Source organism: Aspergillus fijiensis (genome assembly GCF_003184825.1).
Source record: "Aspergillus fijiensis CBS 313.89 unplaced genomic scaffold BO72scaffold_17, whole genome shotgun sequence".
Lineage (NCBI taxonomy): Eukaryota > Fungi > Ascomycota > Eurotiomycetes > Eurotiales > Aspergillaceae > Aspergillus > Aspergillus fijiensis.
In genome coordinates this window covers 212,211-225,065 of record NW_024468993.1, presented here as the reverse complement: position 1 = coordinate 225,065, position 12,855 = coordinate 212,211, and the positions used below count along the sequence as shown (strand labels likewise).

General features: G+C 50.4%; 4 protein-coding genes across 4 annotated transcripts; 3 read left to right on the top strand and 1 right to left on the bottom strand.

Moving 5' to 3' along the window:
* Positions 1 to 3,277: 3,277 nt before the first annotated feature.
* BO72DRAFT_73260 (uncharacterized protein) lies at positions 3,278 to 3,723 on the bottom strand. Its single transcript, XM_040950657.1, has one exon. The coding sequence runs from the start codon at positions 3,627 to 3,629 to the stop codon at positions 3,369 to 3,371; it is 261 nt and encodes an 86-aa protein (XP_040802425.1). The 5' UTR covers positions 3,630 to 3,723; the 3' UTR covers positions 3,278 to 3,368.
* Positions 3,724 to 4,472: 749 nt separating this feature from the next.
* Positions 4,473 to 5,167, top strand: BO72DRAFT_447084 (uncharacterized protein; the record flags this gene model as incomplete). The annotated part of the gene is made up of 1 exon (XM_040944449.1): positions 4,473 to 5,167. A coding segment is annotated over exon 1 (269 nt), but the record flags the coding sequence as incomplete, so codon positions are not given.
* Positions 5,168 to 9,329: 4,162 nt separating this feature from the next.
* On the top strand, positions 9,330 to 11,612 carry BO72DRAFT_73223 (putative C6 transcription factor RosA-like). The gene is made up of 4 exons (XM_040950655.1): positions 9,330 to 9,729; positions 9,778 to 10,080; positions 10,145 to 10,409; positions 10,462 to 11,612. Exons 1-4 carry the CDS (start codon positions 9,620 to 9,622, stop codon positions 11,515 to 11,517), a joined length of 1,734 nt encoding a protein of 577 aa, XP_040802423.1. The 5' UTR covers positions 9,330 to 9,619; the 3' UTR covers positions 11,518 to 11,612.
* A 352-nt stretch (positions 11,613 to 11,964) lies between these two features.
* Positions 11,965 to 12,419, top strand: BO72DRAFT_73225 (uncharacterized protein). The gene has a single exon (XM_040950656.1). The coding sequence runs from the start codon at positions 12,045 to 12,047 to the stop codon at positions 12,318 to 12,320; it is 276 nt and encodes a 91-aa protein (XP_040802422.1). The 5' UTR covers positions 11,965 to 12,044; the 3' UTR covers positions 12,321 to 12,419.
* The last annotated feature ends 436 nt before the right edge of the window (positions 12,420 to 12,855 follow it).

Below are 12,855 nucleotides of genomic sequence, written 5' to 3'. Positions count from 1 at the left end.
CATCAACCCCGTCAAGTTTCGGAGTAATTGGAATGACATTATGAACTTCGAAGACAATACTTGGGAGTCTGAAATGTACATTTTCTGGTCATGTCATTACAGTACGTACAGAGGGAAGGAAGAAGTGAAACAGCGAGCGAAAAGCGAGAGCAGAGACAGAGTAGACAAAGAGGTTTCACGAGTCATGACGACGATGACGATGTTTCATACTTCATCACTCTCTTTACTCACTCCTGTTCCCTTTGTACTGACCCAAGCAACAACAACAAGAACCAGGTAAAGGTATCTCGAGTCTAAACTATCTGGGATAGCTCCTCGAAAGCTCTCCTCTCCTCCTCGCAACCAAAAAAAAAATAACCAATCCACCATTCCCGTGACTTTGAAGAAAGCTCTCGCTCTCTTCCGTCGGAAATGATGTTTCGGGTCCCATCATCTTCCCAACCCCAAAGTTCTTCTTTCCCAAGGGAAGGAGAGATAAAGTTGGCCGACCCACGCTATTGGAAGCTGGCAGGGGGGGGCTTATAATCTCCACGCCCGCTAACCCAATCTGTCCTTATTTAGCGAAGCAAAGACAGCTCCACGGGTCAAATGGTTGGTGATCGGCTGAACCAGATCGAGTTTGGTGCCAAGAAGTTGCCGAGCTTTTGACGGAGGTGGTTTGTGGCACCGTCCGTACTCCGTAGCTTGGAATTTCTTTTTTTTTTGGGTCGATTTTTCTTTTGTTTGGCGGAGCAGCGGGACAGGACCTCGACGCTGGGTCCCTCATCAAATGCGGAGGATGGGTTGAGATCGTTTATTGGTGCTCTCGGTTGAAGGATCGGATATCTCCGACGGGGTTTTACCCAACCAGGGTTAGTGGGGAGGGAACCTTGAACAAAGCTAGCCTGGGCTGACCCTTTTTCTCCCTTCGGGCGAGTGAGGAAGTGTCATTACAATCTCATCCATTGCTCTGGGAATGGATCGAATTGTATGGAGTACATACAAACTTCCCGTCCCGTGACTTGTCTCTGTCTCTGTCTCTTGTGTCTGGTTTGCTTTGACTTGTGCGTCTTGTCTAGGTCTAGGTGTAGTCGGGTCCGGCCTCTAGGGTTACCCTCCTCCCTGTATGACAACCACAGAGCCTAACTCAGTCACTAACCCGTAAACATCGGCGAGCCACGCTGTGGAAGGGAGGTTCACTCCATCCACTCTCCTTGACCTTCGACCTTCTCTTTGCACCTTCGGTAACAAACTATAGTAATATAGTAAGTTCCAGTTTGCTCCCGAATCCTCTTGCCCGCGCGCGCCCCCCCTCTTCCTTCCCATCGGGTGATCTGAAAGGATCCGCGCCGCGCGCCCCTCTCAATCTAAGAAAAGCATGGCAGCGGCCGAAACGAAAGAAAGGGTCCAGCGGCCGAGCGATCCTGCCACAGTGCCACCACCCACACACACACACACACACACACACACACCACACACCACACATCCACATTCATGCGGCGGCGGCTACTGCTACTGCCACTGCTGCAAGGACCGGACCCCTAAAAGCACGGAATGACCATGGCCGCCCATCGCATGGCATTTTAGCATAGCAAGCCAGGAATGAGGGTCCTCCCCCCGTCGTCTCCGCCCCCCCTCGCCTTATCATTAACTTATCTGCACACCGTCGGCCCGTCAGAATGAGTAGGTATGTTAGCTAGGCGAAGATACCATCCCACCCGCGGCGCGCCAGCGCGCCAAGTATCCATCGGTTGCCTGGGCGAAAAGGTCTAAGGGTCTGAACAAGAACAGACCATTTGTTGCCTCGCGAGAAGTTCATTTCATGCATATCGACTCTACCATTTTCATCATGTGAATGGGGACCCTTCCGCCCCCCCCCCAAGCTTGGCAACAACTGTCATGTACGGGGAAAAGTACTGTACCCAAATAAACTTAGTACTACGAATAACCACCAAGTTACCTACTAATCATCATCATCCCATCTGATGTTTTAAGGTAATCTATACTTCCGTTCGGCTGACAGCAGGGCCCCCTAGACAGAACAGGACAGGGATGCCTGCTAGCCATGCGATCATCAACGCATCACTTCTTCATCATAGTAATTCGGCATCATTCAAGCATCAGCGTCACATGGCCCCCCTCCCCTTCCCTGCCACAGCCCGTCTATTCTTGCAAGATGTGTGATCCCCCCCCCCAAAAACGTGGCATGAGGCTTTTGTGTGTGACACTGCATCCCCCCCCCCCCCTCCTGCCGCTTACCCCTCCATGATCGGTGTTGGTCTCTGCAGGTGGAAAAAAAAGTCAAGTCTGGGTCGTCCCCCCATCCTGGGTTGATGCTGCTTCTGCTGCTGCTGCTGCTGATGATGTCCTCTGCGCCTCATTCTCTATAATAGTCTTTAATGGGTTTATGGTATTTGTGTATGACCTTGTTGGTTAATCGAATTTTTTTACGGTTGCTCTTCGGTAGATATTCTGTGACTGGTACGGTATCAATATCACAAGAAACCAAACAACAACAACAAAAGTCCAAAAGGTAAAGATGACTATGAGTGCTCCGTACTAGGAAGCTGGGCCCTATACTCGGGTTCACGTTGTAAGGCCGCCAAACTATTTGACAAGAGAATTTTGTGGGCACCCAAGTCTCAGCCTCTTCCGGGATTGACCGCATTGACCGAGGGGGGAGATTGAAAAGTAAAAAGTGAGTACTGTACGTACTTAATTGCTAGTCGAACCCGGACCGGTGGCCCGGGATGTTTTTCGATGATTTGGCACCAACTGCTGTTTTCTGCTTGTAGGCTAAGGGGAGTAATTGCCCTCCTCCGGATTGATATGAAACCAACTAAACCATTGTTGGATGATAGGGCATTGGGGGGGGGGGATGGGATGTTCGACGGGGACTTGGGAGTCGGATGATTTTCAGCCTCCTTGACCAATTACCGGAATCGTCAAAGGTTGGTAAGTGCCAAGAGGAAAGTTAAGATAAGTAACTTACCTACTAGGTACCTGACTAAGTCGTTCTCCATCTCCCTTCATCCTCAACCTTCAGCTTCCCCCCCTCCTCGCCTCCAATCAGAATCAGAGATGCCAGAGTTGTGTCGTGGTGATTTCCTGTTACTACAAGGTAGCTCAGATCGCTGGCTGTACTGTATGTACTAGATCAGTTAGGAGGGGTCTTGATGACCGCTTCTTGTTGTTTTCTTTTTTCTAGTTCTGCACCCTCTGCGTCCGTTTGACTCCCTCTTTCCTTAGTCTACCTGCCCTTGTTCCCTCCCCCTGCCCCCTGTCGTTATTTACAGTTCGATCTGAGAAACTAATGCAAGCGTAGCTGTCGGTCAGCCGGCCGGCCGGTCTGTCATGCAAAACTTGCCAGTAGTTAGCTAGTAGGCTAGCTAAGATTCACTCAGAAGCCAGCGAGTCACTGACTCGCCGTATTTACTCTCCCGAGTCTCCCCTTCTTCTTCCCCCCTTTCTCCTGATCCTACCCCACTGTAGATCCGGGAGACGACCGCCATCCCGAATCCACAGGACAGAAAAAAAAAACCGGATTGGAGATTACCAAAGAAAAACGGAAGAGGAGGGGAGCGACCGAAATGGGTCGGGTCGATACACGATCGGACGGTCGGAAGTCGGACAGCTAATCTCTTCTTCATTCTAGACTAGCTGACGGCTTGATGCTGTCTCATCCGGCCGATTGGGAAGACTCAATAATTCAGATCGAGACGATGGGACGCTGGGAAGGAGGGAGGGTGGGGGGGGGGGCTCTCTGCTTGGAAGCGGGCTGGATGGAGGTCCCAGCGCAAGTCGTCGAGGCTGAAACTGTGCGACTCTGCGCCCAGAATGCGACGTGCGAAGGAAGACAGACATGTGCACGCGAGAACTGGTGAACATCCCTGACAAAGTGATGACGATGGCTGATGGTAGGATGAATGGGATGAGATGACCCTGCAGAAGGGGAGACAGACTACGTAAATCACGTCTCCAAGGTTTGATTTACCTTTCTCTGGGCATAAGCACCCGGATCTTTTCAAATATCTCTTCTCTCACCTCTGGCAAATTTGTTGACTGATTCCCCTCTCTCTCCACTGAGTCCACTCAGACAAGGTTATTTTGGTTGGCGGGCGCCGCATCCCCTCCCCACCTTGCACGCCAGATGGGCGCCGCTGCAGTGTTCGGCTTACAAGCGAAGACCACTAGTCATAACCAGACTAGCTCTGCAGGTGGGAAGAATGGAAATGATACTGGGAAAGGAAAGCCAACGCTATGACGGACTAGGGCGCGCGTTAGGCTACCCAAAGTCTTCAAGTGGTGTTGGTGTGCTGGACCTGCTGGTCGTTCCAGAAGGACCAGCCGAAGCCTGCAGTTCCGCTTTGAGTTTAGTCTGTTTGCCCTCCGTTTAGCGCGGGCCGACACTTATCTTAGAGACAGAGAGAAATGGAGAGAAAAAAAAAAAAGAAATCAAATGAATCGAAAATCAAAATGAGATAGGAGTCGGAAAAGAAATCAAGGGGGCGGGTCGCAAACCAGAGAGAACCAAAATTGAGAGATGTATATCTATTAGTGCATAATGGTATCGTTATCTCTTCGGTCGATGAACCAAAACAATGTGACCATGGCTTGATTCCAAGACAAGCTCAGCTGTCTTTCGAAGAGAGATATTCTCTTGGCGCGAGTGTGAAGTCTTTCTCCATGGCCATGCGGCAGGATCATCTAAGCACACTTGTTAAAGGCTGACCGGCCGAAAGTCTGAAGGGTCTTCTTGGTAGACTAAATGTTGTTGACAATTGTGCTCGGCAAGGAGAAACCAGGGAAGAAGAGTGACTACGGAGTACCTAGTACCCATCCACCATGCGCCACCTGCATATTTGCTTGTGGTTTGGGGTGTGGTGTGCAATGGCGCAGTGCTCGGCTGCGATGACCCCATTCAGTTTGGTAATAGGAGACTTGCCATTGATGCCGCTTAGGACAAGAGGGGCGGCGGCTACCAGTTCATTGCTGGTGTTGTGGTTTAGAGAGAGATCCCGTCATGGAGTGAAATGCTCCAAACGTAGAGTGATCGGCCCATGCTCTGGAAAAATTCGGATGAAACCGGTGTCGCTGGACCGACCGGACCATGAGTAATGGTCTAATGTGCACCCCGTGGAGGCGAAGAAAGAGAGGGTCCGCGTAGTCCGCACTAGACCACATTGCCCACACTCATAACGATCAGAACAGATCAGGGGGGAAGGGAAGGGGGGAAGGAAGACCTTACAGCGCGTTGGCGTACTACGAGGCCGGGCAACTGCTGGTAAGCCTGGTGGTGGTCTCTTTAGTGCACATTAAGGTTGTGACATGGGCCATTGAGGCGTGTCTTGGCCTCACTACTCCTTTGATCAGTGGAAGCGAGAAGGAGGGTTATTCTCAGGCACCATGAACAGCAACCAGAAGTGCGCTCGTTCGCCTCGCAAGGCAAATGCATAGCTCTTTCTATTCATTATTGGAGTGTCGGTGTGCGACCCTCCGTGGGCAGCAGAGGGCAGCAGGGCAAGTGAATGCAATGTAGAGGTATAGTACAGTGCATAGAGTGCTCGGCGGCGGGGAGGGGAAGTCGGCCATCGACAAAAGTCGACAATTCCACGAGGAACGGATGGGAAGGAGTTAACCACTTTGATTATCACTGAGGGCGGGGAAGGAAAGTCCAAAGGCGATTAGCTAAGTAAGTAAATCTATCTTCATCACTCGGTCGCTTATTATCGAGCAATGGATTTCTTTGGCCCCGTGAGTGAGCATCATTCTCCACCTGGCACCTTTTCCGTCTGGCAAAGTTGGTACTAATAGAAGACTCAATGAAGTCAATGTATATACAAGCCTCCTATACATCACCCGAGTAGTTAAGGTGGTGGTACTATTTCCCGACCAGCTACAAGGTAACCGTCATCGATTGCAGAGCCATCTGGAGGGGTTCGCTTGCCCTCCAGTCTTCTCTTCCCAATTGTCTTCCCAGTTCCCAGCACGACCATCATGGGCCTGTCCAGCCAAGGAGGACAAGGATCAGTGCCCGTCCCAAACGTTGACTGGGTGGTCCGCCCATTGGGATCGGCCCTGCAAAGAGGGAACACGGCTGTGGCAGTTTGGAAAAAGCGGGGTCCTGAAGATACTAAAGTTTCCTCACTAGCCAAAGGAGTTTAAACCCGTTCATCCCTAAATCTCCATGAGTCTATAGCAATCAAAATTAGACTCACTGCCGACAGGCGAAGCTGATCGGTGTCCACTCTCGTCTAAACTCATCCGATCCGGCGAGGTGATGACCCTGACAGCGTGACCGAGTCATCATCATTGATATGGTTCATGCCCAGGGGAACGCTCACGGGAACTCCTTTTGTCCAGCAGAAGTCAACGCCACTATAGATCGGAGCTTCTGGGGGTCTGGACTCTTTGCTTGGTTATGGCTGGTCGATGCCATAGCTTTCAGCATGTCAATGAGGGTGTCATGGATCTGGTAGTTAAGGGGACTCGCCTGGTCCCCGGACCCGAACCAAGATCCCTCCATTTTCGAGGTTTGTACCTCCGTACATAATTACATATGATGTCCAGCACATACAGAACATACTTAGTATAGAGACTACACTACCTACGGTATAGTACTCGTCCGTACCAAAGTAGCAGATTGCCCAACTCGTAAGACGGGGAAAGCTATCCCGACCAATGTCGAGCCTGAGGTTTCGGAAAGAGACAGCGAGACAGCAACGCGGAACCATGTTTACGTTCCCGCCAGAGTTTGGGTTGAGGATTCCGCAGACCCCGTCCAGACTTTTCTCTCGCTCTGTCTCTCGTCTCTAAGCCCTCCTACAGGTGAAGGAGAAGGAGGCGTGCCAACCTACCATACATTTTGAGCCCACCTCCACTCGCTCTTTGGGGCGAGAAAAGAGTTTAGAGGAGGCTTGTCCGTCGGTGACAACCCACCTACCGCCACCACCATCACCACCACAAACCACACAACCAAACCACCAAACCACAAACCGCCCAAAGACCCGCGGGGCTAGATTCGCTGTGGCACTTCGCTTCGATGGTCTGATTCCGGCTCAAGGGGTAATTGGGTTCCCTTACTGTGAATGCTATTCTGATACGGAATCTAAGGGGGAAATAGAATGTTAAAGAGACAGCATTTTTAGGTTTGAAGAAGGTGACGGGGAATTGGAAGGGCATCCGGGGTTCACCTTGAATAATTCCCGATTGTCTGGGAGGCTTAGACCCGACCTGCTGCATTGTCCGACAGCGCGGGAGGTCCAGCGGGTTTGATTTGGATGCATCACCTCTTGTGGTTGAAACAGATAACCTCCTACGTACTACAGGAGTTATTTCTTATTTCTTATTTCTTATTTCTGATTTCTGATTCTCATTTCATTTAGTCTTTTCACCTATGCTTTCTTTTTCTCTTCTTATTCGTTCCGTCGCTATCTCTTCATCAACCTTTCCGGTCCAGCATTCCTCCTGCGGAAAGGGAGGGCCATCCTCTATTTAGTCAAGGGACTTGGTTAGTTAGTTCCTTAGTAGTCAGTTAACTACTTAGTTAACTTAGTTATTTAAATAACTAACTTATTTTTGCTGACACACATATTCGCTGGCCTTCTTCTGACAGGGAGGCAAAAATGAAATCTGCTTCGGGTGTTTCAACCTTGATGGCCCAAGCACCTGGCGGTGATGCTGCCATGTGGCTCCCCCGGTGCCCTCCGTCTCCATTGGCCTTTTGGCGGGCTGAGCGACTGGGGGTTATCGTAGCGACCAATGATGCCCAGTGATTTTCCAGACTATCCCGAAGCAGAAAGTGGATTCCTCATTCTGGATGGATCCTGAATGGATCATGGATGGACTTCACCAGTCAGGGCTAGTTTTTTGCCTAGTCACAATTAAACTAATCCTGATCCAGTCGAGGAGGCTCAAAGTCCCCCCTCCAGTCAATGATTTTTGTGCTTAGCAACTGATTAGAGATCAGAACCCATGCGCTGAGCAGTATCTGATGGGAAATCTGCACACTATCATACCTATTCAACCAACTCCCCAGTCAATTAGCTACTAACCTATAACTACACTAACCCAACTACATAAGTAATCACCGGCTAATCAGGAGTCATCTTCTATCGTCATGACGGCCACATCTGCTGTAATCGCTGAATGGTTCCATTCATCCTGAGCATTGGAGCATTCGAGACAGGGCTCGAACCTATAGACCAGACAATAGTCTTTCTTTGCTTATTATTGTAGTTGTTGTTGTTGCTGCTGACTTCTGCGGAACCTCGAGTTTGATTTGGTCTAACTACTGGGCTGTGTATGGTCTTTCATGCCACAGGAGCAGTGCTACTCTTTTTTTTTGTTTTGTTTTTTTTTTTTTTCTTTCTCTATTACCATTGATTTATTTTCTTATCGCCTGTTCTAGTCCTGCATTGTTCACCATGACTGGAACTGTGGTTCTGCTGGAGATCAGCATCTGACCGGTCGTACCGTGGCGCTCAACATCTTGGCTCCTAGTCTATCCCCAGAGATTCGACCCGTTCTTAGCTTAATTGGTTTTATTTTAAGGATGGAGAATTTGATTATTATTATGATTATGATTTCTTTTTTCGATTGGTGTTTCGTCACGGCCGTATGGACAAACTGCCAGTACACTGCCCGCTAGCTGTGTTATTTACTGATTTTGGTTTTGTCATTCTCTGGTTCGCTATACTAGACTATTCCCTGTAGACTCTTCAGCTTATTTTATTATTATAATTATTCTTTTTGTGTCTAGTTCCATTTGAATTTCCATTCCTTTCCTATCTGATTAATCGTTATTATTTACGGAGTAGATGTTAAGATTATCGGACTGACCCATGATTTTTTATTCTGATCAACCCAAAATTACCTCGATGCCAATCCACCGTAACGGTCCCTCGACCCGCAGCTGAAAGTGGCTGCATCCTTTCTTACCGGCCGGCCGGTGCTGGGCCTGTCTGTCTGTGTTCTGTTATCCTGCGTCTTTTTATACTCAGTGTATTCCTCCATCTTTTTGCTCTCATACCCCCCCAGTCTGTCTGTCTCCAGCTTCATTCGTCTATTTCATATCCCTACACCCCCCCCTCCCATCTCTTCCTCCCTCTCTCTCACACACATCTTCCTCCTTGTTCACCACTTTTGTCTCCGAGAGTGGTTTAGGGCCAAGGATAGCCAAGCGATTGCAATCAAGAAGACCGAGTCCAAAATATAAGGCCGGCCACTGACACTCTCAACTGCACCGTTTTCTCGTATTTCCCACGTGTATTCTGTCTGTTCATCTTCGCCTGGGGCTGCGGCTCGAGGTTATTTTTGGACTCTGCATTGCTTCGACCTATCGTGGGCGCCCATGATCTGATAGTCACTTTTGGGTGGTCTTATTATTTTCCCTTGGATATATTAGATCATACTATCCCGCGACTGGCCCATCTCCGCATCTTGACCCTCTTCATCATCCATCACCTTTCGTTTATCTACTCCAGATCTTCCTCCTGTCCCCCACGCTCGCTCTCCACCATCCAAATTCACCTTCCACGACCACCTTCCTGTGCTCTGTGCCTGTTGCTTTGCGGCACACTTCGTGTTCGAAGAGATCAAAACACTTTTAAAACACAGTTACCCTGATCAGTCGGACAACATGGCTGGTCCCGGTGGTGGTCCGCCTCGCAAGAGCCACACCAAGTCTCGGTTTGGTTGCAAGACATGCAAGAGACGTCACATTCGCTGCGATGAAACCTTTCCTCAATGGTATATATCACTCTGTTTCTGATATGTCGACTGCTAACCCCGAAGTAGCCGCAACTGCACCAAGCACAACTGTCGCTGTGATTATATGGATGTCGCGGCGGTGCACGAGGAGGCCTCCTCGATCCGCAACGTTCCCGACCTCCTCATGTCAGCGGAAATCGAGGCAGAGATCAAGAACTGGCACGTCACGGGCGTGCCTCCATTCCCCGAGTTGATGCACTTCCCTCGCAATAGCTGGAGTAAGCTATCACGGACCGACCTGCGGCTGGTCCACCACATCATCGGCCTCTCCATCGATCTCCACCGTCGTGGGCTCGGTAACTGCACCATTTGGGCTCAGAAGATGCCAACGTAAGTGTCTTTGCAATTGCAATAATCTACCGCGAGCATTTGGCTTACACTGTTTGCGTGCTAGCTTCCTCACCATTGCCCTCTCCAATGACTTCGTCATGAGCTCCATCTTGACCATGGCAGCTTCTCACTTGGCATGGATCACTCGCAATCAAGAGACCAAACAGCTGGCATATCACCATCGAGGGATTGCCATCCAAAGACTCCATAAGGCGATCGGCACATTCTCCCAAGACAACTGTGATGCGATCCTTGCTTCCTCCATTCTCCTGTCCTGGCAGGCTTCGGAGTGGCAGAGTTGGGCCTCGTTGCAGCAGGGTCTGACTACAGTATGTCACCTAATTCGTGTGATAGCGAACGAAAAGCTAACAGGGAGAAAAGGTCTTGAACTCGATGCATCCCAGTTGGAAACATGAGTCAGAGCTGGCTATGTATTTGGAGAACCAGAGATACCTGGGCTGCACCAACACGCCAGTCTTGTCTGGCTACCAGTTCCAGGACGAGGATCTGGCTAGCCTCGACCAAGCCATGGTAGCACTGCAGGCAATCCAGAAGCGGACTTCGCACAACCACGATCACTATCGTCGGATTGGCGAACTCCTCGAATTTGTACGACACTTCCAGCGAGATCTTCTCGCTCAGACACCCGAGCAGGCTTTCGAGCGGATGCAACCGCTCCGCCGGTGGCTATTCTGGCTTCCACCGGCCATGCTGCGGCCAGAAGACGCAAATGTCGGTTCTCTTTCCATCCTGGCGCAATTCTTTGGCGTCGGAGTCGTTCTGGACAGCTTGTTTCCCGATTTGGGAGGGGCGTATCTAGGTCCACTGTCTCTGGGCCCGATTGAGGAGATCTACCGGCTCATCGTCTCACGAAGCGCGACGGATCCGTTCAACCCGGAGGTTCAGCTCGCGCTATCGTTTATGGACCTTCCTCGTCATATCGTTGCGAAATACAAGAGCCGTCTACAATGGTCTCCCCGCACCTCAATTGACCACTATTCGCCTGCTCCCCCCAGTCCCTACCACAATCCCACCGACTACCGCCTCGCCTCCTCTTCTTCTCCGTCCTCAGCCTCCGCCACCTACGCCCCCTACACTCCGCCCCTCCAGTCGCCTCCCGCCGTCACGATCGCCAGTCCTCAATTTGATGTCACCGGGTCCTATGTGACAGCTCCTCCTTCCTCCCAAGCCCTCTACCCTCCGTCGCCCGGGTTACTCTCCGATCCACGCGAGGACTTGTCAGATTACAGTCACACCGGGTCCCTGCAGCACTCGCCCCTCTTCCCGCCTCCATACATGAATGATGTGGTCTGCGGGGAGCTGCCACGTGTGGATGGATCCGTAGGGCTGAATATGCAGTTCTACGAAGAACCCCATCCCGTGTTCGGGGCCTACCATGTTCCAGAAGCAGGATGGAATGGTAGTGTGTGCACCTAGCGATAGAGGTGTGAACATTTCTCTTTCTTATTTATTTTTTCTCTCTCCTGGTGCTACGGAACAAAATACGGCATAAATCGGGAACTGGTTATGGGAGCGAATGGCTGAATAGAGCGGACATGAAACCTTTTTTCTTTCTTTTCTTTCTTTTTTTTTTCCTCTCCCCATCTTTATTCTGCATTTCGATGCTATGCCAGTGATTGAGATTTCGCTTCTCTCTCTCCAATGCTGTGACTATCTTCCTCACTCCCACAACTGGAGTATGGGCTGTGCAGCATGGATTGCAACCGAAAGCGGAGTGAAGCCTACTAGCCTGCAGAGGGCTAGGGCGAGGTGGGACGACAAGGAGCCTGGGAATGGGATGTGATAATCCATTGGCGATATACCCTCGGCGTTAGGGCTGTGTTATAATCAGGGTACGATGAGGCAAGGGATTCTGGACAGGGGATCGGATTCTTGGGAACCATTGTTTTGCCTCTTGTTGATTGATCTACCAACTATACCACCACACGTGTGATGACGATGACATGAACAAAACCACCAACCACTTAACTACAATACTTACTCACAACATGATTGAGTTTTCAATGATAATGATGAATACCACTTACTTTATAATGCAAATCTGGCATAGGATGAACCGACGAGTCGTTTCGCACTTCCATCCATCCAGCAAGGCTGCCAAAGTCGGGCTCGACAACCCCACAAAGGGAATCTGTAGATCGAGGAAGATTCTCCGAATTCGCCGAAATAGATTGATCCGACCTCGAAGAAAAAAATTCTCACTGGATAGTCTAGTCTGACCCTGTCAGTAACTGCACTTTACCTCAAAACCCACTAGGCCAGAAACTCTGCATGCACCCCCCGCCTGAACGGCCTCGACTCGGGCCCGGCCCTTTTCCTTCTCTTCCCCTGTAGGAAATGCGCAGTAAGTTCCAAGTTAGTACAGTACAGTCCTCAGCCCAGTGGCATGGGGCATGGGGCATGGGCATGAGCCAGCCAGCACGTGGCGAATCCCTCCCTCCTCCCTTAGGGGGCCTTGGCCCTGGCTTCTTGCCGATCACGACATAGTACAATATCGAACGGGGCCCCCAAAATCTCACTGACACAACTGACCCAACCACTGAGGAATCCTTCTCCCGAGACCACTAATCAGACGGGTTACCTTGGTCGTTCAAACGAAGTGGGTTCTCGTTCGGTGCTGGTCGGAACATGCCATGTCTAGGTACAGTACAGTACCCAGTGCATATCCACCTTATTCATATGTCTTACCCGCCTTCAACAGTCCCACCCCGTAGATTGATGCCATCTTTGTGTTTGCCGAGTTCCTCAATCCAT

What these genes read in the sequence shown, in the direction of transcription:
- BO72DRAFT_73225 (XM_040950656.1), top strand. Translation starts at nt 12,045, where the DNA reads ATGAACAAAACCACCAACCACTTAACTACAATACTTACTCACAACATG.
- BO72DRAFT_73223 (XM_040950655.1), top strand. Translation starts at nt 9,620, where the DNA reads ATGGCTGGTCCCGGTGGTGGTCCGCCTCGCAAGAGCCACACCAAGTCT. An exon ending in GATGAAACCTTTCCTCAATG is followed by an intron (nt 9,730 to 9,777) that starts GTATATATCACT and finishes ACCCCGAAGTAG; the next exon opens with CCGCAACTGCACCAAGCACA. An exon ending in TGGGCTCAGAAGATGCCAAC is followed by an intron (nt 10,081 to 10,144) that starts GTAAGTGTCTTT and finishes TTTGCGTGCTAG; the next exon opens with CTTCCTCACCATTGCCCTCT.
- BO72DRAFT_73260 (XM_040950657.1), bottom strand. Translation starts at nt 3,629, where the DNA reads ATGAAGAAGAGATTAGCTGTCCGACTTCCGACCGTCCGATCGTGTATC.